The 25,814-nt window shown below is 43.3% G+C and overlaps 1 protein-coding gene across 1 annotated transcript in view; it reads left to right on the top strand.

The window, feature by feature from the left end:
• LMX1B (LIM homeobox transcription factor 1 beta) overlaps positions 1 to 25,814 on the top strand; it is a 315,860-nt gene that overhangs the window by 271,368 nt on the left and 18,678 nt on the right. The window contains 1 exon segment of the mRNA XM_029614118.1: positions 23,833 to 24,065. Coding sequence (XP_029469978.1) covers positions 23,833 to 24,065 — 233 coding nt within the window.

The following is a 25,814-nucleotide window of genomic DNA, read 5'->3' as shown; positions in this document are numbered from 1 at the left end:
CAAAGCATCGTGCCTGCACTGCAAGCATAATTAAGGCATTACTTTGAATGCCAAGTCCCAACTTTTTTTTTTTTTTTTTTGCTGTGTAACAGTATCAGAATATCAATGGCAAGAAAATCACTTTCCTTTTTGCTCTGCCACTAAAATTCTCATTAATACGGCGGTCGAACGAACGTTGTTTTTGTATCATTTTACTCTGTTCAGCAAGACTTCTCAACCGCACTTAATTTGGACAGCAAATATCATAGAGGCACGGGAAAAAAAAATCTTCCTGTTCATAATAAATTGATAATAATAAAACAATTAAAATGTGTTTGAACACAAATAGAAGGAAATTAAGAGCCCTAGAGAGGCAAGGTAAAGGTAAAGGGCAGGTTGCTGGGCCTGGGACATTGTAAAAGTAAACAGAGCAGGGTCAAATTTAAAGCAAGATAACTCTGCTATGACAATAAATCAGCTGCGCATATTAAACACCAGATGGTCCTGCCCTATGCAGGACGACACAATGGCGTGATTGGCGTCTATAACTGTGCCTGTGTTTACTGACTCAGCCTAACTTCATGGGGATATCCGAACATATTAAATCTTTATGGTCACGTCTTATGGCCAACATTTTGATTTCCTAAAATACCTCTCTTACAGTTTATGTGTAGTCAACATTTTGATTTACCATTTCAAATATGTTAATATAGATTCAGTTAAAAGTATTTTCACAATGAGGAGTCAAAAGCTTGCTTTGCTTTAGCTTTTAAGAATGGGCAAGCTTCTTCCCAGAACATTTGCGAACTAATTCATGGAACATATGTTCCTCAAATTTTAGGTTTGCAAACTTCTTTTCTTCATGAGATGGGCAGCCTTAGGTAAACCCACAAAAAGCTACTTACTGGTGGATCCCAGAAAGATCAGCAGTTAATCACTGTCGATTTGTCCAAGACCTTCTGGGGCACATATAAATGTGTACATTAGGATGAAAATACGCATGTACTTTTACTGTTTATAAAATAGCACGTACAATTATACCTCTATTTGCTAATTTTATGTGCATGAATTATTTGAAAATTCATTCCAATGAATTTTTTCCCTTGGATTGTAAAGGTTTTCAAACTGAAAGCAAGTGGAATCTACCTTGAGATTCATATCAGACTGTTGCACAAGCCCTATTTATTAAATAATATATGTCAAATTATTCCATGATTATGCAAGTATTAGGATGTCTTTAACATGCTACCAGGTGAATTTTTAAAGGAGTTATACATTTAAATGTAACATACTATTGTAGCAATTTTTGAAAACCCATATTTGCACAGAAAGTGCATTTTCATGTATCAAACCCAGATTTAAGCATGTAAACCCTTTTGAAAATTACTTTCATGAAGTATATTTTCTATGTAGCTCAATATTGCAGTCATTTCAGTCTGAGAAACTCCTACATTTCATTTCTTTAAGGATTATTGTAACAGAATAAGGGAATATTTTAGTTGTTCCTATGGGTCTGTTACATAAAATCATCACATTCATATTTCCATCGCTTGTGTACTTCAACTAACCTTAAGAAATTTTTGAGGTTTGAGGTTGCACCTATCATGAAAATATAGATAATTAGCAATATGCATTATGGTTTACCCAAATGACTTTAATAAAGAATATGTATTATAAAAGAATATTTGTAAATTCGGTTAGGTCTGTAAGTAGATAGCAAAGTGCTGGGATAGTCCATCATGGCCCAATGGCAGATCCCATGATTATTCTGGATATTTTAAGGAAGAAACTTAGGAGATATTCTGGAGAGAACACAACATCCTGGAGAAGGGAAAGAGAAGAAGTGAGAGAAGGAAAACCTAGGAGCAGATCACGCAGGAGGGAGGAGCATCTACAGCATCAGTATCTACTCCCTGATCTGGCCAAGTCAGCTTTGGTAAAAGTATAGACCCTATAAACATCTTCTCTTGTTTGGTAAACCAGGACAACACAGCCTCTAGGATCATGAGTTTTACATACCGATGATGGTTGACCTCTTCTGCCATTGTTACAATGAAGGGAAATTGAGAAGGTAAAGAAAATGGAGAAGTGGAGAAGGTAAAGAAAATGGAGAAGAGGAAGGAGGGGGCAGGAGGGGGCAGGAGAAAAAAAAAGATTTGTCCCACACCTGCCACCACATGCAGATGCACGGCCCTGGATGTGGAATGATTTTAGAATGGGAAATGGCTGTGATATCCATGTGACCAGTATGTCACTTAGAAAGAGGGATAATCAAGTTCTCCACCAATTTCAGAATCCCCACTAACATTACCCAAAGCAGAGGAGAAAAATCTCTGGAGACTGGTGATTTGAGATTTATCTCAGGCTGCAGTGGTCCCCTGAAGACTACCTAAAGCCAATCACAATCTTCACTCTGCAGGTACACAACTTAGAGAGAGATGTTAAAGAACCAGAGGCATGCACTGGAAATGCAGAATTATATTCCCTAGCATGTAATGGAGAAATTCAAGTTTCAGATAAGGTTATCTGGTTAACTGATCTGCTCTCTGCCTGTCTGAATATTGGTCTCTAAGCAAGAAAACATAACAAGTGAGATCCTAAGGTGGTAACTTTTAAACAGGTGCGCGGGCGCACATGTGTGCACGTTCATCAGCCTGCCCCCAGGAACACAGCTATTCTATAACATACACATGTATATACGTACATGTTATGAAATAGCCTGAATGCGTGCACATATGTCGCTATGCGCAGCTATGTGCGCAAATGTCGCTTCTACCGCGTAAGTAGGGGGATTTTAAAAGACACACCCGCCAACGCCTTTATCAGTTTTACCAGTTCATTCCCAGTTTGCACAGGTAAGGAATAGAACTTCCAAACTCTCCTAGTTTAATAGCCTCCCTTCTCCCCTGTTAGCCCTGACCCTTAAAACCCCGCTGATCTATTTATGTTTATTTTATTGCTTACACGTCCTCCATAGCAGAAGTAAACTTACGCGGCTGGGGATGCCGGCGCGCATCCCTGCCTGATTTATGCGTTAATTTGGAGTTGAAATCCAGGAACACCTATGCCCTGCCCAGACTATGCCCATGCCCCACCCCTTTTTTGGAACATTTCATTTGTGCACATAGCAGTAGAAACATGCGTACTCGGGCGACTTTTAAAATCTGCTCGGCGTGCAGTAGCCTGACATATTCACGTATCTCCCGGTATTGGTGTGCACTGGGCTTTTAAAATTCACCTTTCAATCCATAAAAAAATCTTTGAAAAAATGTTGCTAGCTAAAATATGAAGAGCAGCAATAAGCTGCTTGGCCATACATGGCACCGCCTCCCTGCTCACATCAAAGCAGGCTCACAGGTCAGAGGCCAAAGGGGTGACTGAACAGGAGCTTCCCCATTTATATGCACTTTAATGAGACTGAAAAGACCTTCATTTAAAAGTTGTGTTTGAACCTTTTTTTGGAGTGGGAATGAGGTTGTTAGTTTTTGTCCCTACTCCCTGTAAGAGAAAGGGCTAGACATATGGATGTTTATTGCATTTTATTATATTTTGTGCTGTTTAATTGATATTGAATTTGAACTGTGTATGAATTGTATTTTAAATCTATTGTAAGCCACATTGGTCAATCTGGGTTTTATAAGGCAGGGTACAAATGAAATATAAGAAATGCAAATAAATGCAACCTTGAACAACCCAACTGGACCTCTTGGATCCCAGGTGGGAGCAGGATAGAAACCCAGTACTGTGCCAGCATTTGGTAATATCAAAACAAAAAAAGAACAAGAATCCAAAGTCTACTGGCCTCTCTCTCCCCCAGTCATTTCCTGGCTCTGCTCATGTTGCCCCTTGACATAAAAATAAACTTGAAGAGGGGACCTCACAGTTAACAGGACCAGATAGAGACCAAAATTGTTTCTAGCCTTGCATTCTCTGAATAGTTATATGTTTGTGATATGCATAAAAATACAATAGTCCAACAAAAAATGCTAAAGCAAAATAAAGAAAGCAGTAGAAAGCAAAACATATCAAAAAGGCTGCTTAGTATTAAAATTATTTTCCTGGTCTAAAATACTGCCAACCAAGGTAGCCAGGTTAAAGCTCACAGAGGTCATGTAACAACTGCCATTTCACAGCTTTCAGATCCATACAGGCTGCCTTCCATATCTTTAAGCTGGTCCCATTTCTGTGTTGCAGAGTTATTGGCTAGGCTAGCCCTTGCAACTATGCTCCTCCTCCTCAAGCAGCCTGAGGAGCGAGTAGTGCATTGGAGATGATATGTCCATCCCTCCCCCTGGCACCCTAGTGTAGTGTTTCTCAACCCTCTCCTCGAAGCATACCTATCCAGTCAGGTTTTCAGGATTGCCACGATGAATATGCATTAGGTAGAGTTGCATACCCTGGCTCCCCAATGTATGCAAATCTAGCTCATAAATATTCATTATGGATACTCTAAAAACCCAACTGGTTAGGTGTGCCTCCAGGATAGGGTTCGAAAACACTGCTCTAGTGAAAATCAACCTCAGATAACAAAATAACAGTATAAAATTTTAAAACTTTTGAAAGAGCAGCAGTACAAATATTAAAATAATGCATAACATTTCCAATATTGAAAGAATAAATAGTATCTAGATTAAAGTTAAAAACAGATTTAAAAAAAAGGTTTGTCCAGTAATATAGACTCAAGAAGTGCTAAAACATCAATAAATGTAAAAAAAAAAAAAGAGTAAAATAATTGTGCAGGAACAAATAAAATTGAGGGAGAAAACAAAAATAAAAGAAATGAGATAAATAAGGAAAATAAAGGGGGTGGGGGAGAGTTTGTTATAAACCGATTAACCCACATTAGATTTCAGCAGATTGGCAAGCACTCTGGCAGGCAAGCCACTATTGCATCAACATAAAGAAATTCATTAGAGCCTAGAGGAAAGATAAAATACCAGTTTTTGTGTTGTAAATCTGGGGAAACAAAAGGGAAAATGTGTATTTCAGCCATTAGTACCTATATCATTGTCTCCAGTTGACTTCAGAAATTGCTCCACTGATTTAGCATCCTCAAAAATGTTTGTGTGGTTACTGAAAGTAACCTTTAAGTTAGCTGGATTCAGCATGGCATAAATGGTGCCACATATCAGTTCTCTGTTTATTGGCATTAATTCTTGTCACTGGCATTGGAATTCTGCCAAGAAATCCTGAAAAATAAATATTTTGGAATGTTGATAACAAAATTTCTCCCCACTTGCAGGCCATTGACATAATCGGCACCTTGTTTTCAATATTGTATAGTTGGATAATCACGGGCTTCAGCATCCTGTTTGCATACAAGAGGGGGACAGAGTGGTCTTAGCCATAAAATTAAAGACATGAGGGAGCCATTCCGAAAAAATTTCCACTGGTCACAATCCCTTTGTTTTTTTTCCAGTAAGCCAAGCATATTGTTCCAGTGACTCTGGATCTCAAACTGTCTTGCTTTTCTGTCAAAGTTCTGACAATGCACTCTAGCTTCTCTATTTTTTTGTCAGGTGACTGCGAGTGAGTTTTTCACTTCACCTACTTTTTCTGCTATCTCCTTGATCCAAGTATTAGTTTTCACTTATTGTAGAAACCAGCTGAGCAACCTTGTTGGCGACTCTTTCTAGTCGAGAATTTAGGCTTTTATGAATCTTTGTAGATAGCTGATCCAGAAACTCCATCATGGTGGCTATTATACCTGGGGCAAGAGAGGGATCTGTAATTACAATATCTTCTGATGCCCTTGCTCCTTTGCCCTAGATTTCTTTGTCCCAGCTTTACTGATCATTTTCTTTAGTTTGCCTCATTCATCCAACCAAATTGCAGGTATAGCAGCAGTCAAACTCTCCTTGGCCATGTTTTGGAACATTTTGAAATGTTTCCAGTACTGGAATATTGTCACTTTGATTTTCCCGGATGAACTGAGAACTGGATTAGAACTCAGTTCAGAGAATGTAAGACTGAGTTTAGGTATGTTCAGAGGCAAGGTATTTGTTTCAGGTTTTTTTTTTTTCCTTGGGATTTGGTTTGTTTGATGTTAATTTCAGTTGGATTCACTTGCTGAACCAAAATAAACATTAAATTACAGCCTCCCTCCCACAAAACAAAAAAACTCCCCCCTGCTCCCGCTCCTTCTGCCAACCTCTGCAATGCCCTCCCACATCCTTATCCTTTCCATAGTGGTGTTGAAAATGGCAGGAGTGATCTCTAGTCACTTCTGCCTTGCTGAATCTCTTTAAAAATAGTACTGGTTGGTGCCCATTGTTTAATGGCCTTAAAATATTCAACACCAAATGGAGGGAAGTGCATGTAATTCAATAAGTCCCCTCAACTTCAGATTCTTTTCATCAACGGTTTCTTTTTATTTTTACATCGGCAGCTCCATTGCTTAGACAAGCACAGAATTTAAGAAGGGTCCCCCGACACGGACCCGTGTTTCGCCAAACCCGGCTGCGTCGGGAGAGACAAGCATTTAGAGACAGGGATTCTTCAACTTTTAATCGCTGTGCTGATTGGGAGCGGCCATTGAGCAATCACGGGTCCGTGTCGGGGGACCCTTCTTAAATTCTGTGCTTGTCTAAGCAATGGAGCTGCCGATATAAAAATAAAAAGAAACCTTTGATGAAAAGAATCTGAAGTTGAGGGGACTTATTGAATTACCTGCACTTCCCTCTGTTTGTTGTTGAATATTTGAAGTGCAGACTTCTGCTCCTGCATTGTGTTCTTAAAATATTATAGTCATAAAGCATTACGGTCATAAAACAATTTCACTGGCTCAGTGGCAGTGATGCTTCTTGTGACCTTGAAGAAGTATTTTGACTTCCATTGACTCAGGTACAAACTTACAATTTAGGGACAGAAGGTATTTGCCTGGCCCAGTGGATTCACAATCTTAATGAGCTTTGTGATTTGGTTAGGAAAGAAGAATAATTAAATCCAAAATCTAAATCCAGTGCTATGCAGTGCCATGCAGAGGAATCTAGATTCAATTCCCAGTTCAGGCTTTCTATTCCCAAGATCAGCTGGGGCTGGTACAGTGGCAATAGCTTCAGTTCCTGGAAGGAGGCAATACCAGTCATTGAGCATGAGCAATAACAACACTCACTCACCAGATTTAGGGACCATGCATGCAGGGTTCTGAAAGGAACCTTGGTTGCAAATGAAGGCTTATGGCACCAGATCCTAGCCTGGGTTCTGATTGAAATGGAAGCCAAAAGAAATTGTAGGAAAGTTGCCAGGTAAAAAAAAAACCCAAGACTGACCTGTGGGTATTCTTTGCTCTCCTCGACAGGGCTGTTGGAAGCACTAGGCGAACTAGACGGCCTTGAAGCATCACGGATCTGGGGGCAGCAGCAGAATTGGGTGGAATCAAATTTGGGCCGAGAAACGTTTGGATTTGCTTGCCCACTCTGTGGCCACTGGCTGAATATAAAAGTAATTGAGCAATGGCCTGGATGTGCTGACCAGATTGGGTATCTATCTCCCCCCTTCCCCAACATCTCAACTGTATGCGAGAGGTCCTCGAGTGCACAGGCACCGCAGACAAGTGTGTGCTATATGCTACATGCACATTCAGGGATTACAGAACAGAGACAGCAGGAGCAGGGCAGCATGGGAAAAAAGAAGATGGAGAGCATTTTTAGTGCAGGAGGCCCCCGTCATCTGTGTGGAGTGCAGTTTCTCCTGGTTTTCTCTTCTCTGTTTTGCCTCTAACTTCCTGCAAGCTGCCACTGCTGGCTGCACCAAGAAGAACTGGAATTGGGCTGCAGGAGGTAAGCCATCCTCATGTCACCTTGCCTGCTTCTTGAAAAAAATGAGCAGAGTTCTGACCCAGGGGTCTGCTGGCCATGGGGCAGAGAGCATTCAGCTGCTATGTCCTGCGGCAGCATTTTGTTGAATATGACTCCTTGTAGCATGGAGCAGCTGGAGCCAGCACCTTCCAAGCCACCCTATCTGTTCTGTGTAGGATTTGTTTTGGGACATTAGCTCTGGGAAGGGGAAGAGGGTAGAAGAGAGAGAGAGACAACAGTTCCGAGTGGGAAGAAGAGAACAGGGACCATGATAGCAGAGGAAGGGGGAATTTCAGGGCTTATGGAGATGGGATAGAAGAGAGAAATAGAGGGGAAGAGAGAGTGTGCACTCGGAGAACCACTGGAATGACAGGAAACTGAGTGATTAAATGGGAGTATGGAAATATTGGAATTGAGATGAAGAACAGGAAGTTGAGAAAGTGGCTCCAGTGGGGAGAGAAGAATGGGGCTAGTGAGAGCGAGGCCTCTGGATGGGAAAGCAGGAATTCAGATTGGGAAGGATGGGAGGCAAGAGCAGAGACTGGTGGAATGAGTAGATAAGAGGGAGGAAATAGTTTGTGTGAACCTCTTCCAATAATCCCTACACTAATCTACGACATTCACAGCGTGATTGGAAATCAAAGGTTCTCAGATATGAAGAACCAGGGATTTTTATAATACTTATTAGTTTAATCTTTGGATGTTATTTGATGTGTCTGCTGTTTTGAACTATTTTATTGGTGTTTGGGAAATTAAAAAAAATATATGTAGGAGTTTTAATTATTGGATATTCTATTCTTTAGCTGTTTTGAAATATATTTTATTATCAATATGGTTTTACTATTATGAATGATGTTTTATATTTCTCTGTTTTATTGATTGATTTATGAGGAATACTAATGTTTCTGTTTTTCCATTGTTGCACTGCATACAGTCTCTGGGTGTTGCGATTTGCAGTTTAGTTTTTGTCTGTGTATTTGTATTTATACTTTATTCTGTATTTGGTGAGGGTCTGTTTCTGTTCTGCATGTGTGACCAAGATGAGATATTCTGCTAGCATGAAGTTTCTATGTAGGGATCTATAGCAGCCTGGCTGGTTCTGTTTACCTAACTAGAGGTGTATTGGGGTTTCAGGATTTGGTGTAATATTTGCAGTGTTGCCTTTTCATAAGTAGGGTTATTATTGTTTAAGTGCTGGCAGTTAGTGCTGTTTTGGTACTGGAAGGTTTGCTATAATTTAATTGTAATTCAGTTTACTTATGGCTTTCTGATGGCAAAGCCCACACCCAACTTACGATACAATAGGTCTAATGGCATATGGGTTGCAGGTGTCTTTTTAATAACTTCTTTTTTTGCAGTGTTTACTGATTAGCATCACATCAGTGCATTGACATATAATATACATGTTGTTTGTTAGTGATATTTTTACCTCAGGTATTCTTTTTCATGTAAAATCAATTATTATGAATGCGTAATTTATAATTGATTGGACAAAGAGCAAGGGGAGGGGGGGAGGGCTGCAAGGCTAATACCCTTGCAGCAGCCCTGATCATGGACTTCACAACACTAAGTTAGACCTGCTTTAAGGCAGGTCTAACTTATCTGATTAACCTAACCTGATAAGTCCAAGTATTGGCACTTATCTGGCTAAATAGCATTGCCTCGCTATGGCCATTCCTGCCCACTGGATATAAGGCTATCTACTCAGCCAGATAAATGGTTTATCCAGCCGGATATTCAGCGGCTGCAACTTAGCCGGATAAGTCGCTAATTATCCGTCTAAATAGCACTGAATATCAGTCTCAGTTGCAGAGAGATGGACCAGATCATCATTCAAGATTGCTTTTATGTTCTGATACTGCTCAAAAGAAAATAAAGTTCTCAGAACAAATTCATAAACATGGGTGACTTTTTGGAAGTTGCAAACGCTCTTAAGAACCTGTAAAATAAATTTAATGAAACCTTAACAGCCTCAGAGTGAAATTACTGATTTTTTCCTTACTAAGCAAAGATAAATAAGCTGTCATGCATTTGCATTTATTGATATAATATCCATTCCTTGCACGCACACTTTGCTGTTATTGCATGACAGTGTTATTTGTAAATAAGGTGTCCTAGGATAAAGCTAAGATGACATTTGAAAGCCATGCAATGCAAGATGCAGGAGTGTAAAGCAGGCAAGAAAAAACAGAGCTAAAGTTACCACTGGATTACTTGCTGTTTCTAATAAGCTAGAGCCAGTAGCCATTGCTGTATTCTAACACCAAAAAAAAAGGGGAAAAAGTTGGGAAAACCACATATAGCCCTCATACCAGAATTTAGAGATGTGCTTTTGATTTTAAAAGACACAGAAACATCAACATGTGTTGTTTCATTTCTTGTCATTTTCTAAAATATATTGGTGCATGCTAAAACCATTTAGTATGCATTAAATTGTTCTAATATGCACTAACACCTTCTAGCTTGCGGTAAAACAAAAAATAAACAAAACAAAATGTTTATATTAACAACTGAAAAGAGCAAAAATGAAAAGTTTTAGACTGCATACCTTGAGCATAAATTAGGCTTCTACACTTAGGTCTGTGACTTTTGTAATGCAATCTTAGCCCTCAACTTACTGAATCATCTTATACCAAGAGATGTTTAAACAAAACAATGATAATAAGCAAGAGAGCCCCCTGTAATAGTATTATGCTCAGTTTACTCTTGTTTGGTAGGGTACATTTGCATGATTAGATTTTGAAGTAGGACAAAGTGGTGAGGAATTGATTTTGAGCTAGGTCAGGCTTAGATGAGATTCAGTAGTCCTTTTGACTTGAAGAAAAAAAAAATCCTACAGCTAAAATCCATCAAATGATGTTACCACATGTTGGGCTGGTCCCAACCCTCCTTATATCCTTCAATTGAATCTTACTGAAGCGTGCACAGGTTAACTGTCATGGTGTTACAAATGAACTGAAGTCTGATGCCTTCACCCCAGATCTGCTAAGCTTCAAATTCTTTAAGCATGCTCCATCATAACAACACCCTTTAGACAAAAGATATGGGCTTAATTTAATGGAGTTAAAGAGGTTTAAGCAGTGAAATAGAAACAACTTTTACTAAGTGATCTGCATTTCTCCTACCACTTTTCCTTGGCTTTTTACCTTCTGAAGTCCTTGAATTTTGTATGTGTTGCAAAATCTTTCTCTCATCAAAACTAGTAGCCAAGTCTCACTTTTAGGCTAAGAAGAATGAAAGTGTCTTATGTTTTATGCTCTTAATTTTATCCATTTGGAAAACAAGGCACTCAATATTGCTGGAAACTAGGATATGTTTTAGACTCTACTAAGCCTTCCTCTATAACTGCTGATGATTTCTGCAGGTGCCCATAGTCAATGCTGGGCATCTTCAGGCATTGCTTACATGGAGCCATCCATGACCATCTACTGTCTTGGGTGGAAATACTTAATTGTTTAGCAGTCTGTATTCTACTGGTATGTTGTGAAGCAGTGCATGGGGAATAGGGTATCATTCAATAAAGGGATCTTTGTACATTGTGATGCCTTTTAGTTTTTCTCTCAAATAGTTTGCCAGTCGTTATCCTAGTGAACAAATTGACACACAAATTCATTATACAATCCAAATTTTACATCCACCATCTAGGCTTACAATAATCATAAAGAAGCCGTGTCAAAGAGAAATAATAAGCACAGTGAGATGAAAAGGAAGAAAAATAAAGGATAATACGGACAGTAGTAAGCTACTGCTGAAAGATCTTTCCCTTCTTGATGAAACCACAATATTATCTTACCATAAGAGAATAAACTATACAACACCAACACAACAAAATATGCCTCCTCATCCCAACATCCCAATGCTCACATATGTTAAATAATTATTATATTGTAAAATTGTAATACCCTCTGAACTACTTGGATGGATAGAGTAGAATATAAATATTTTTGTTAATTGAGAGTACAAGTTGTAATTATACTCATTCTCATTCTAGTTTATAAAAGAAATAATCAAATACTAAAACAAAAGGGAGAATATATTCTGAAACTACTGGTTCACTATCTGCTGTATTCCAAATTTCATTTTGACATACTGAAAAAAGGAATTTCAAATATTCCAAAATACAGGCAATTTCCCTTTTAAGTCCCATGTCAGTCTTCCCGTGCTCCTCTAGTGGGAGGCGTGGACCTTTAGCTAGTTCACATCTTGCCACTAACTGCCATTTGACTAGACTTTCATTTTATTTTCACTCAAATACCTCCAACTCTTACAGACTATGGCTGCCAGAATCTTGGTCGGAGCCAAAGCAATTGACCACATAAGGCCAATCCTACAAAAAGCTGCCTAGTCTCTGTCTAGTCTTCAAATGTGCAAACAAACTAGCCCCAGAGTATCTCTCTCATCTTCTGCTCCCCTACACTCCCACAAGAGAACTTCGATCTTCCCAGATAGCCCTCCTATCCTCCTCTCTGTTGATAACTGCTAAACTACCTGTACTAGAACTGTGTGCATTCAGTTGCCATGCCCCAAAATCATGGAATAAGTTACAACTAACCCTTTATCTTGAAGAGTGCTACCTTTCTTTCTGGAAGCAAATCAAGTCATGACTATTCACCCAAGCCTTCCCATAGATCCATGACAGAGACTATCCTCCTTACAAGGACTACCAGAAGTCTTTATCATAAAACCACCACATCAATCCTTAAGTTTCTTCTTATTATAACATCCTATTTAGCATCTCTTTTCCAGCTACACTGGTGCCTGGATTATTCTCCCACCGTTGCCCAACCCCTTATACTTTTACTCTTTGTCACTTCTAGCAGACCAGTTTCTAGGGATATGCTCTATTACATTCTAGCCACCCACAATAATCTACCTCATATCTCTTCTCTTTCTGGTTATACCCCCTTGTGATCATTAATCTTGTGATGATTGTAAACTATAATGCATCGGCAATTCTAAGTAACTTTAATTGTAATCTGTGTTGTGACCTTTTTATGGGAAAAGGCAGAATATCAAATATCTGTAAATAAATAAATAAAATCTGTGTATTCATAGCCATCACAAAAGGTTAAATATTTATTGGTAATGTAACACAGTTTGAGCTACCATTGAAAAGGCATGAGGTAAATATAAATAAATATATTCTATTCTTGAAACCATAAACCTGTACTCTACGCCAAAACATTTTGTTTAATCAAAGGACAGCTCTACCACAAATGATCAAATGGTCTTGTCAACTCACAATTTCTCCAACATAGAGTGGGAACATTGGGATCTCACTTATTAAGATCTTATTCAGAGTATTCACCAAATTCAAAGAAATAGAAAACTTGAATGCATATTTCCTAATTGTCAATCTCAAATACTTGTGGCACCTACTCAGAACTAACTTTCTAAATAACTTTCTAACACTAAATCAGGACTTCTGAAGTCTGTTCTGGAGACAACCACAGCTAGTCAGGTTTACAGAACATACCCAATGAATATGCACAAGATAAATATGCATGTATTGAAGACTCAATATATGCAAATTTATTCAATGCATATTTATGCAGATATCCAACTGGCTGTGGGGTACCCAGGACAAGTTTGGGAAACTCTATACTAAGTTCTCAAATAATACTTGATAGTGTTACCTTGTAAAGAACCAGCAAGAAAGATGTCATAGCACATGAGTTTTGAAGAGCTTTTAAAATCTCATGGACTACAAAATCTTTCTTTAAAAAATAGGCATGGTCTAATTATTTTCCTTTAACATGTATTGACAGCTAGATCTGCCCAAATATTATATTTTGTGTACTGGTAGAGGATAAATAAAATGTAGAGTAAAAAATCACATAGTTTGACATTTTGACCATCATCATATTAGAAACTAAGGATGTGCAGGCCTCCAAATTTTATTTTCATTTTTCAAAAGTTTAAAACCTGAAAATCATTTAATTTAATGTTTATTTCATTTTATTATCTTTACTTAAACAAAATAAACATTTTAACCCCCCCCCCTAAAAAAAAATTAAAGAAAAAGTTAAAACTCTGAGAGCCCATCATGACCATGGCATGCCCTGCTGACATGTAGCCTACCCCAGGGCCTGCCACACTAACCCATGGCCCACCAACAACTTGAAGTCTATCCCAGGACCTACCCCACAATCTGCCCTGGAGTCTCTCTGACCCCTCCCTCCCCCTTCCTAAAATATTACCGGAGCCAGGGACCATCCTGGCCCCCACATACCTCTCCCATAGAGGTCATACAAGAAAATGGCGCCTGTTGGCCCTGCGCCACTTTTAAAGTTGCTATGGCACCTGTCTCGGGAAAAGGACACAGATGGTGAATGAGGAGAGTGGGCATCCTTCCTCCCCCTTTTACTTCTCCGTTGACCCCAGGGGAGGGGTAAGTAGTGTCCACTCCAGGGTGGTTTCTGGCTCCTGCATCATTTCAGGAAGGGGGAGAGAGGGGTCAAATAGGCTTCAGGGCAGGGTGCAAGTCAGTGTGCAGGCCCCAAGGGAAATCTGTGGGTTGGCAGGGCAGGTCACTGATCAAAGGGACAGGCTGAAATTTTTATTTTCCAAACAAAATGAAGAAAACCAATGACATTTTCATTGTTTTTTCTGTCATTTCATTTTGAAAACAATGAAACAAATGCACATCCCTATTGGAAACACTGGAAACAGATCCCATGGTAAATTTCAGAAAGCATATAGAAAGGAAATGTTTAATATGCTTTGACTAATTGTAATTAGTTTCAAAATGGCATAAAGAAATAGTATGCCTTCATACTGGTAAATATTACCGTAGTTGTGCCTATTATAGTAATAGACTAGGGATAGGCAATGCCAGTCCTGGAGTGCCACAAACAGGTCTGGTTTTCAGGATATCCACAATGAAAATTCCTGAAATATATTTGCATGCACTACCTCCATTGTATGCAAAAATATTTCACTAATAGTATAATCCCATCCAAGGATGGGGAAATACTGTGAAGTGTAGAAAGTGCGTAATTAAGATGTGTGGTGGTAGCGAATGCAGGCTGCGCTCAGGTATATTGTCTGTTAGTAGAGAGGGGCCTGGACAATGCAGAGAGAGAGGAAAAGCTGGAGAGTACTGCCAGAGCTCAATTTCCATATGTGGTAGTAGAAAGTGGAATGGACAGAACAGCGAGAGAGGGGTGGATCTGGAGAGTGGGGCAGAGCTGGGGAGTACAGGGAGGGAGAGGGGTGGAGCTCAATTTGAATACAGGCAATGCAAGTACAGAGCAACTTTCCTCTTTATTATAGCCTTTTCTTAAACATAATCTCTCAACCTTCTTTTCAAAATGTTATTTTTATTATTAAGTTTAGATTTCTTTTAGGAATTTAATGGATATTTTATGTATTATAATGTTTTATTAAGGATTTTATGTATTTCATATTTTGTTTTTATTTTATTCAAATGCTCTTAACTGCATTTGCTAATAAGTTTGTACACCAATGTGATGTTTTTTACGAACGTCGGTATAAAAAATAAGGATGTGCATTCGTTTGCAATGTATTGGCAATCCACAATGTATATGCCATATTCGTTGTATTCGTGGGGGTCACGAAACATATGGCGAACCCCCATGAATACAACGTATCACTAATGAATAAACTCCCACCCTCCTGAACCCCCCAAGATGTGCCAAAATTCCCTGGTGGTCCAGTGGGGGTCCTGGAGCGATCTCCTGCACTCGGGCTGTCGACTGCCGGTATTCAAAATGGCGCAGATAGCCTTTGCCCTTACTATGTCACAGGGGCTACCGGTGCCATTAGTCGGCCCCTATCACAAGGTAGGAGCAATGGACGGCCGGCGCCATCTTGTGCTTCTACCATGTGACAGGGGCTGACCAATGGCACCGGTAGCCCCTGTGACATAGTAAGGGCAAAGGCTATCGGCGCCATTTTGAATACCGGCAGCCAACAGCCCAAGTGCAGGAGATCGCTCCAGGAACCCCGCTGGACCACCAGGGACTTTTTGGCAAGTCTTGGGGGGATCAGGAGGGTGGGGGGTTGTAGTTAATTCAATTTAAAGGGTTGGGATGGGGTTTTTTTTGGGAAACAAATACATATGTATCTAATGAACAGATCGGGGTCCTCCGAGAATGGATGCAACGGATTTAGGTCCTGATGAATACGAATACCGAATGGGATGAATCCGTCCCTGCTGCACATCCCTAATAAAAAAACAATAACTAAATAAATTAATAAATAATAAATAGCTGCATTTTTATTATGGATGTCCTGAAAACTAGACCTGTTTGTTTGCATTCCAGAACCAGAGTTGCCTAATCCTGTCATAGACTGTGTTGTATGGAATATAAGGTTGATTAGAAAAAAAACACAAAGTTACATTGTCATTTAATACAAAGAATACTACAGAAACCTGAACTGTATAATATATTATAGCCTTGCCATTCTACAAGCAACCGCAAGTTTATGATTTTCCAGTCTATTTAGAAAATTAATTAATATATACCTGTATCTTTTTTTTTTTTTTTTTTTTGGGGGGGGGGGGCTGTTCTGTATAAAAATACTAGTGGCTTATTGACATACTTGGAAGTACTGCTTTCTAAAGGCCTCTGACAATTATTCCCCAAAATGGTGTTTGTGGAACCTAGGGCACTCTGAGTATGTTAATATTTTGAAGGCAGCAGAGGAAACTGGCTGGTAAAGCAGGGACGGTTTTCAGCCATATCATCTCCAGTAGACAGTAATCACTGAAAGTGCCCCCTAGCCTGTAACAGATCAGCATACTGCTTCATTTTCCAGTCACAACTCTAGTCATGACCTAGGCAGGCCCTCACTCAAGCTTATAGAACCTTAACTAGAGTCACATTTTAATTGTCATTGCGTCATTTCCACCCGACAAGCTCAGATGTACTACCCCAGGCTTTGTGACTCTTTAGTTCACTCTTTTTAATTTCCCCCCAAGTCATTCTTGTAGGTAGCAAATAGGATGAAGAAACCAGAAATCTCCGTTTTGGACTCGGGTCTTACCCGTCACGCCTACTCCTGTTATTCTTTGGCACCTGCTTCTTTTTCTCCCCCTCAGTTAGATACCCGACTGCCTAGGATGTTTTCAGTCACTTATTTTTTTATGCCCCCCTCCACTTTGGATTTTCTCCACACCAGTTAGATGTGGCTTCCGTCTGCCTGGCAAACAACCACGGGGCAGAGTTAAGGAGAGCACTCGGTGACTGAGGCACACCTTGGGGCTGCTCTGTAAACCATTCTCACCAAGGACTGATCAGTCATGGCTTTCAGATTCACAATGCATGAAGTGACCTTAAATAAAAGAATCGTATTTTGTTTCCGTTTCCAACTCCTGGTTCAACCCGAGCACCATAAATCAAGCAACTCTTGCTAAATCAAGCACCTGATTCACTAAGGGTTTTTCCCATAGACACAAAATAGGAGAAAAGCCTTAATGAATCTGGCCTTTGCAAGAGAACTAAAACGGGGCCGACTCGCCTCGTGCGGGGAGGGCCCCCCCCTCTTAACATGGCATCTGCCGAGGGGGGGACCCCCACCACCCTACCTGGCGTCCGTCCTCGGCGATCTCCGCGGCGGCGCACGATTCCCCACGGGCGGGGAGAGGCGGACGTCATCGCGTGGATGACGCGCGCGGCCGCGCGCGTCATCGATGCGATGACGTCAGCCCGGGGGTCTCCCGAGAGACCCGGATGGGCCTTTAAAGGAGGCGGCGAGCCGCGGGCCTCGGCCTTTTTTTCCGCCCCGCTCTCGCCGGTTTGCAGTCGCTTCGCCCGGAGATATAGGGGCAAACCACGAGGCGGCACACGAGGTCGGCGGGGGCAGAGAGGCATTCGGAGGGTCGGAGGACCTGGAGCAGGCACGGAACGGGCGCCCAAGGCGATTGAGGACCCCGGAAGGAATTTTAAAGAGTTGGTACGTGGGGAGGCATCGTCGGCACCCGGAGAAGCTGCAAGCACAGGATCGGAACGGCGGTCATACGCGGCAGCCTGAGTGGCACGAGAAACGCGGGGGGAGGCCCCTCCAGTGCTGAGACAGGAAGTTTAAAGGAGAGCAGGCAAGATCTCGGGCAGCCGAGCCGTGGGAAGCGCGTGGCAGCATAAGGCATCAGCCCTGCACGCTTAGCTGGACGGGCCCACGTGGAGCACAGGCGACCGGGAGAAGGAGGAGAAACAGAACGGTGTTGGATCGGAGAAAGACAGCACAGACCTCTGCATTGAGGAGCTGCAGGACTGACTCGGTGGAGGGCTGAGCAGTGCTGCAAAGAAGTTAAAGAGACAGCTACCTGAATTTCAAGAGGCAGGCGGGACTCCCGGCACAGCTGAACACGGGAACCACGTGGACAACTGCCTTCAAGGAATCGGGAGCGGACTGCAGGAGAGAACGAGGAAGCCCCAGCGCTACACCCCCCCCCCCCCCCCCCCCCATCGTTTGGAAGCTCTAAACCGTGAGTAGACAATTATAAACTGTTGAATAAAGAAAGAAAGTGGTCCTGTGTGTTGTTGGTGAGCATGCCAGGGAAGGGACCAGCGAGAGCCCGGGGGGGAGCAGGGAAGAAGAGGGGCGAAGAACCACGGGATGGACCGGCGAATCCTGCCCCAGGAAAGGGAGAGGGAGGACGAGAGGCCGGGAGGAGGCGAGGACCGATGACTCGGAGTTACAAAGGGCCACGGCTGGCGGAGAAGGCCAAAAAGGCGCAGGCACAGAAGAGCGGAAGGGGGCGGCAACAGGCTCAACCAGCCCCGGTCGAACAAGGCAGCCACCACGGCACGCGGCCCGAGCCGGTACAAGGAGGCCCAATACAGTGGGGATGGCCCATGTGGCCTACGACAGGCGTGGGAGCAGTGCCACCCTCGGGAGCAACCGGCCCAACACCAGGGGCTTCGTTACAAGGTGGGTTGGGAGGAACCCAGCAAGGTGCCCAGGCATGGATGACCTCAATGGTTAACCCTTATCAGCAGCACACGTACCCACCATGGTGGCAGGTGCCTCCGCCATGGTACAATCAGGCGGCCGGGAGCACGATGGCCACGCAGGACGGGGTCGTGGGAGCCCAAAAGGCTTCGGAGTCTACGCAAGTGCAAGAGGGACAGAGCGAATCGGGACCGCAGCGCAAGAAATGAACTGCGGTGAGCGAGGCTCGCAGAGGCAAAGTCACCCCAGGGACTGAGAGTCGAGAAAGCGAGACTAGCTCCGGGGAGGACAACGAGACACAAGCGCCGGGAGGTGCAGTGGACGTGGTGGTCGGAGCGGAGGCACCCAGCGGGCGACACAGTGGAGAACGAGTCAAGGAGGGAGCGGCGAATAGGAAGGGTAATAAGAAAAGGAGGAAGGTTAGCGAATCCTCCACTGACTCGTCGGAGGACGACTCAGAAGGGAGCGAAGGGGAAACAGGGCTAGTAGCGGCGGGCAGGTGCACAGGAGCAGGCGCGATTGCTACAACGGCACTGCCGCCCTTGGCGGAATTGTGGGAAAGTGTTCCGAAGGCGCTGCGCAGCAAAATAAGAAAAAGAGAATACATAGATATATTCTCAATATTGGAGGGTAGGAAGGGTGCGGTAGAGAGAAGGAAGAAGGGAAAGAAGGAGGAGGAAAAGGTGGGCGAAGCAAAAGTGGCAAAAAACATAGTTAATTGGGCCAGAGCATTTTTGAGGATGATTAGCGTAATGGGAAGGGCGGACCCGTCACAGTATGCACCCATGCTTAGCTATGCAGACGCAATACTCGAAGGTTATAAGGAGTATCAAGGATGGTGCTGGTTGAATTACGACGAGCATTTTAGGGATAAAATGGAGGACAACAAAGGCATGTCATGGGGAACGCAGGACGTCGGCCTATGGCTACGCCAAATGACCAGCAAAGTCCTTGACACGAGTGGTGCACATGGGAGTGGAAAGGCGGCTAACGGGACACCAACGCCGGGGAGTAATTCCTGGGGGGAAAGCGGGAATAGCAAGGACAAAGTGTGTTGGAGATACAACAAGGCAGGTTGCACCTTCCACGAATGCAAATTTAGGCATATATGCTCCGTGTGCTCTGCACCGCACCCGGCCAGCAAGTGCAGTAAAAAAGGGCAGGGGACGGCTAGTACTCTCGGAGGGGGAGGAAGGCAATAGCGTTCTCGGCAAGGCACCGTCGCCGATACACCTGGCGAATATGTTGGAATGGCTGGCAGACTACCCTAAAAGAGAAGAGGCTGCCAGGCTAAGGGAGGGTTTCAGATAAGGTTTTAGGATACCATTTCAAGGAAAAATTAGGAGCGCGACATTAGGCAATGCCGTCTCAGTAGTGAGACACGCGGACATAGTACAACTGAAGGTTCTTAAAGAAATCGAATTGGGAAGGATGGCGGGTCCATTCGCGGACCCACCTTTCCGGGACATGATGGTCTCACCCTTGGCAGTAGTGCCTAAGAAAGAGCAGGGGGAGTTCCGGCTTATTCAGAACCTGTCATATCCCCCGGGTGAGTCCGTCAATGATCATTTACCAGAGGAAGCTTGCAGGGTTCAATACGCATCTTTCGATGCAGCGATCGCGTTGGTCAGGCAATGCGGCCAAGGGGCTCTAATGGCCAAGGCGGACATAAAGTCCGCTTTCAGATTGCTCCCCGTGCATCCCGACAGCTTCCCGCTCCTAGGTTTTAAATTCAGAGGTAGATACTACTTCGACAAGTGTATGCCCATGGGGTGTTCTATATCTTGTGCATGTTTCGAGATGTTTAGCACATTCCTACATTGGGCATTACAAAAGAGGACGGGGAACAGCAACGTGGTCCATTATTTGGACGATTTCTTGTTTGTGGGACCGGCCAACAGGGACACCTGTGCCCAGACGTTAGCCGGATTTCAGGAAATGGCCCGAGATTTTGGCGTCCCTTTGGCACAGGAAAAGACGGAAGGTCCAGCTACCACCTTATCTTTCTTAGGCATAGAAATAGATACGTTGACAATGACATCGAGACTGCCGTTAGAAAAAGTATGTAAGCTACGGGACTTGCTGAGGAGGACAATGACAGCTAGGAAGGTCACCTTAACAGCGATGCAATCCTTGATAGGAAGCCTCAATTTCGCGACTCGGGTAATACCCATGGGGAGGGCTTTCTTAAGACGCTTGGCAGTAGCAACAAAAGGGGTGAAGCGACCACACCATCACATTAGGATATCGGGACCAGTGAGGGCTGAAATTGTAATGTGGTTACAATTTTTGGATAAGTTCAATGGCGTAGCAATGTGGCAGGAGGAGGCAATGTCCAACAGGGACTTGGACATTTTCACGGACGCCTCGGGAGGATGGGGATTCGGGGCGTATTGCCAGGGTTCATGGTGTGCGGCGCCATGGCCGCAGGCATGGAGGGACGACGGATTGGTGAAGAACATTACCTTCCTCGAGCTTTTTCCAATATTGGTAACAATCACTGTTTGGGCCCATAGGTTGCATAACAAGCGGTTGGTTTTTTGGTGTGACAATATGGCCGTAGTAACAGTGCTGAACAAACAGGCGGCCCACTGTCCGCGGGTGGCTGGGCTGTTGAGGGAAGTGGTTCTGCAGAGCCTGCGGTTGAACATGACCATAAGGGCCAAACACGTGCCGGGCGCACGGAATCAGGTGGCAGATGCATTATCAAGGGCTAAGTGGGCTCTCTTTCGCCAACAGGTGCCGGAGGCAGAGGCGGAGAGAGTCCAAATGCCGGAACATCTATGGCAAATTGGAACAAGGTCGAGCAGGGATTGCTGAGGGCGTCTGTTGCCCCGGCAACGTGGAAAGCCTACTGCCGTGGTTATGCTAAGGTGCAGGAGTTCATGGGGGGCCAGGGTAGTGCTACAGAGGTGGTGGAGGCTAACCGGATAGTCCGGTTCATATCATGGTCCAAAGAGACAGGAATGTCCAGAGGAGCAACGATCAACCATCTGGCCGGTTTCGCCTTCTTTACCAAGGCGCAAGGTTTGGGCGACCCGTTCAGCTTCTTCGTAGTCAAAAAGATGCTAGCGGGGTGGGCGAGGGAGGTAGCTTGGGAAGGCGATAAAAGACGGCCCATCACGCACGAGTTATTGGTCAGATTGTGGTACGCGGTACAGCAAGTATGCACTGACCCATTTGAGGTGGGACTGTTCAGAGCGGCCTTTTGCATAGCATTTTTTGCTGCATTAAGTGTTAGCGAGTTGGTTGCCCCATCCAAAAATGATAAGGGCCGCAACGGGTTATTGTATGGCAACGTACAGGTGCAGGACAGGCTCATGAGAATTCGAGTACATAAATCAAAGACAGACCAAAAAGCAAAAGGGGTGGAAATCATATTGGCAGCAGGGGGGTCGCTGGTGACATGCCCGGTGCGGAACTTGGAGAGCTATTTGCGATTAAGACTGGTAGGCGGGGATCACTTGCTGGTCCATAGGGATGGTGTTCCGCTGACTCGTTTCCAGTTTGCAGCGGTGTTGCGCTCGGCTTTAGAAAATATAGGATTGGACCCGAAAGATTACGGAACACATTCTTTCCGGATCGGGGTGGCGACTAGCGCGGCGCAAGCGGGTATGCCAATGGACGTCATACGTAAGATAGGGCGTTGGCAATCAGCAGTGGCTAAGCGCTATGTGAGGCCAGGGTTCGCGCAAATGGGTAACTAATGCATTTAATTTCACCCGCAGATACACGGAGCCTGAGGAGGATAGCATGGTTAATAGGACATTCATTCGTGAGATGGGCGGCCAAAAGGGCGCAGGAAAGACCTTACGGTGCACACTTGGGGCTGGCTCCGGAAGGAGTCACCCTGAAATGGATGGGAAGGTCAGGAATGAAATGGGAACACCTGCTGTCGGATCTGCGGTACAAAATATCCACGTTTCGACAACCAGAGGCCATAGTGATTCATCTCGGGGGCAATGACCTGGGGGCGCATTCGGCTAAACAACTGATAGAAATGATAAAAAAGGACTTAGATGCAATTAGGAGGTTGGCACCAGGAACAGCCATTATATGATCAGATATCATACCTAGGATCAAATGGCAGGGTAGCAAGTTGTGGGGCAGGGGCAGGAAGAAGATTAATAGGCAGGTCGGGGTATGGGCCCAACAGAGGGGCATTCACCAAATCAGGCATGAATGGGCAGATGAGCCTTGCGCCGGCTTGTATAGGCCGGACCAGGTTCATTTGTCCGACATTGGTTACGCTCTATTTAATAACGCCATTCAGGAAACTCTTGAGCAGGTGCTCTGCAAGGTTGGGTCGCAGCATTAAGGGGGGAGCCTGGGACAAGTGGGGCACTGTCCCAGTCTGGTGGCGGGGGTACCCGAGTCGGTAGGTAAGGGGGGAACTCGAGGACACGGTCAGGAGGGACCGGAAGTCCTCGGGAAAAGAAAGTGCATGTATTCAGGCGTGGGCGGCCTGGAGGAATGGTCCCCTGGCTTGGTCACGGCGGGGGGCCGGTAAGATGGTGGCGGACTGGCTTAAACGGCGGACGCCGGTTTGACGCCCGGAATGCACTAGGGTTGAGAGCACCGACGGCTCAGGTACCGGTAATGTAATTATGTTGATTCATGTTAATTAATGTTAATAAATGCTGCGGCCTTTGTTTCACCAAAGAAGGAGTGCGGTGTGATATGTGGGGCGTTGGGGGGAGGAGACATGGGGAGGGGGGGTGTGGGGGACGGCCACGGAAGTGCAGACTGCCAATGTTAAGTAAAAATTGATCAGTTCTTACTGTTGAAGTACAGAGGTACAAAAATATAAATAAATAAATCAAAGCTGGGACAACTGAATGGAATTTTGGAATTTTCTCTTGATTTACCGGGGAAATTCACCAACATTTTCCCTGATAATTCTGGGGAAAACTCACAGGAACCTAAAGTGAATCTGCTGGAACTGAAATGCAGATTTGCTGCCCAGGGGGTTCACCTTTTCTTTTTTTCTTTTTAACTTTCATGGGTTGGACAAACTAATTTGCAAGCTCATAAAAAAGAAACTTCACACACCTCTACTTTGAATTTTCAAGCTTTCTTTGGCGATATGTAAGCAGGATGATTAACCTCACCTTTTTAACTTCTATTTCGACAGATTATTTGCTGCTAAGTGCAGTGGCTGCATGGAAAAAATAGCCCCAACAGAATTTGTTATGCGAGCCCTGGAGAGCGTGTATCACTTGAGCTGCTTTTGCTGCTGCGTCTGCGAGCGACAGTTGAGGAAAGGAGATGAATTTGTTTTGAAAGAAGGACAACTCCTCTGCAAGAGTGACTATGAGAGGGAGAAGGACTTGCTGAGCTCAGTAAGCCCTGATGATTCTGACTCAGGTAAGGCTCTCCTTTTCACTGGCCGAGAATCATCTTTCCCTAGATGATCATTTGCGGGGGCCAGTTTTCACCAAGCTGCCCAGTGGCAAAAATGCACAAGTACTCTTTCGTTGGCAGAACCGTAGCAGCACTTATGCGAACACAAAAGTACCCGCATACTTTCCCCCTTGCCAGCTTTGTGAATGGGCATAGACAGAGGAAAATACATGCATATGCTGGGATATTTAATACACACTTGTAGTCTTCTTCCCCGATCAAGTTACACCACAGGAATTGCCTATGTTCACGGCATCTAAATATAGACACCTGGGGCCAATTTTCATTGAGCTTCGGATCCTAACTTTTGCAATTAGGATCCTAAATGACCTTGTACCTGGGCGCGGGCCGATGTCTGTGTGCAAATGTGTGCACGCTTGCCGGTTTGAAAATTACCATCCTAAGCATAACATTTACACAAATGAGTAAGGTAGCATATATACTCATATATAACCATAAGCAGATATGCTCAAGTAATTTATAACATGCATGTATGATATACTTGCGTTTTATAAAATACGTGTATCTCTACCCTGCAACATATACATGTAATGCATTGAAACCACCTATATCAATGCATCAAACTTGCATACTTTTCCTGCCTAATTTTCAAATATACATGCATATTTTTTATGTATGCATGTAAAGTAGGATTTAGTTGCATACATCCCGATTAATCGTGTATGTCAGTCAATGAAAGTAACCAGTTTACCAATAAGTCCACCAGTTCACCTAGTCCTGTAGGTCTTCAAGACCATCCTGGTTCTTCAGCCTGAACTCCTCCTACTTTACCCAGACCTCCCACCAGTCAATACTACACAATAAACACGTTTAATATTACTTACGCCAGTTAATTAGAAGGTGTAAAAATATGCAAGTAAGTTGGCAAATGTATGTGCTTATCTTTTAAAATAGCAATTTACATGCATCTTGGCCCTGCCTGGAATGCCTCTAGACTGCCCCTTTTTTATGCCTGTATCTTATTATTAATATTTATTAGGTTTTATATATCATCTCTAAAAAACAATTTTAATCAAGTGTTTTGTGCTAAAAACATTTGGAAAATCATATTGTAACATATATATATAACATAGTAATGACGGCAGAAAAAGACCAAAATGGTCCATCCAGTCTGCCCAGCAAGCTTCCCAAGGTAGTAACTGCCGCTCCATGCAGGTTACCCCCAAGCTTTTTTATTTATTCCCATCCTCTAGCCTTTAGGGATCCACAGTGTTTATCCCAGGCCCCTTTGAAATCCTTTACAGTTTTAGTCTTCACCACTAGTTTAAAAATTGTGCTACTTCAATCCTTTTTGCATCAGTTCAACATTGCCTATCTATATTTTTAGAATAAGCAAATGTTTTTTGTAAAAGAAAAAAGTAAATCCAAAATCAAGAGTTGCCAGAAATGTAAAATCCTTTTTTCAAGTATGCTATATTCTAACGGGCGGATTGTAGGTACATATAAAGCAATAATAACATCCATAATATGAAATCATAAGTATATTTCATGCTTAGGATCTACCCAATAGGAGCAGTGCAGAATGCAGATTTAAAAGTTCATACAACTTAAAAAGTCATAGAATGCATCCAAGGCAGTAATTTGTTTTATAATTCCAAAGGTAATTTGTTCAGTCCCTTAAGAATAAACTTTCAGAAACAGCCTTGAAAATGCTCCCAACATGTATGTGTTTCATGCCCGTGTTGCATTGGG

This window comes from Rhinatrema bivittatum, chromosome 8 (assembly GCF_901001135.1).
Source record: "Rhinatrema bivittatum chromosome 8, aRhiBiv1.1, whole genome shotgun sequence".
In the NCBI taxonomy this organism is placed as follows: domain Eukaryota; kingdom Metazoa; phylum Chordata; class Amphibia; order Gymnophiona; family Rhinatrematidae; genus Rhinatrema; species Rhinatrema bivittatum.
This window is presented reverse-complemented; position numbering and strand designations above follow the sequence as displayed.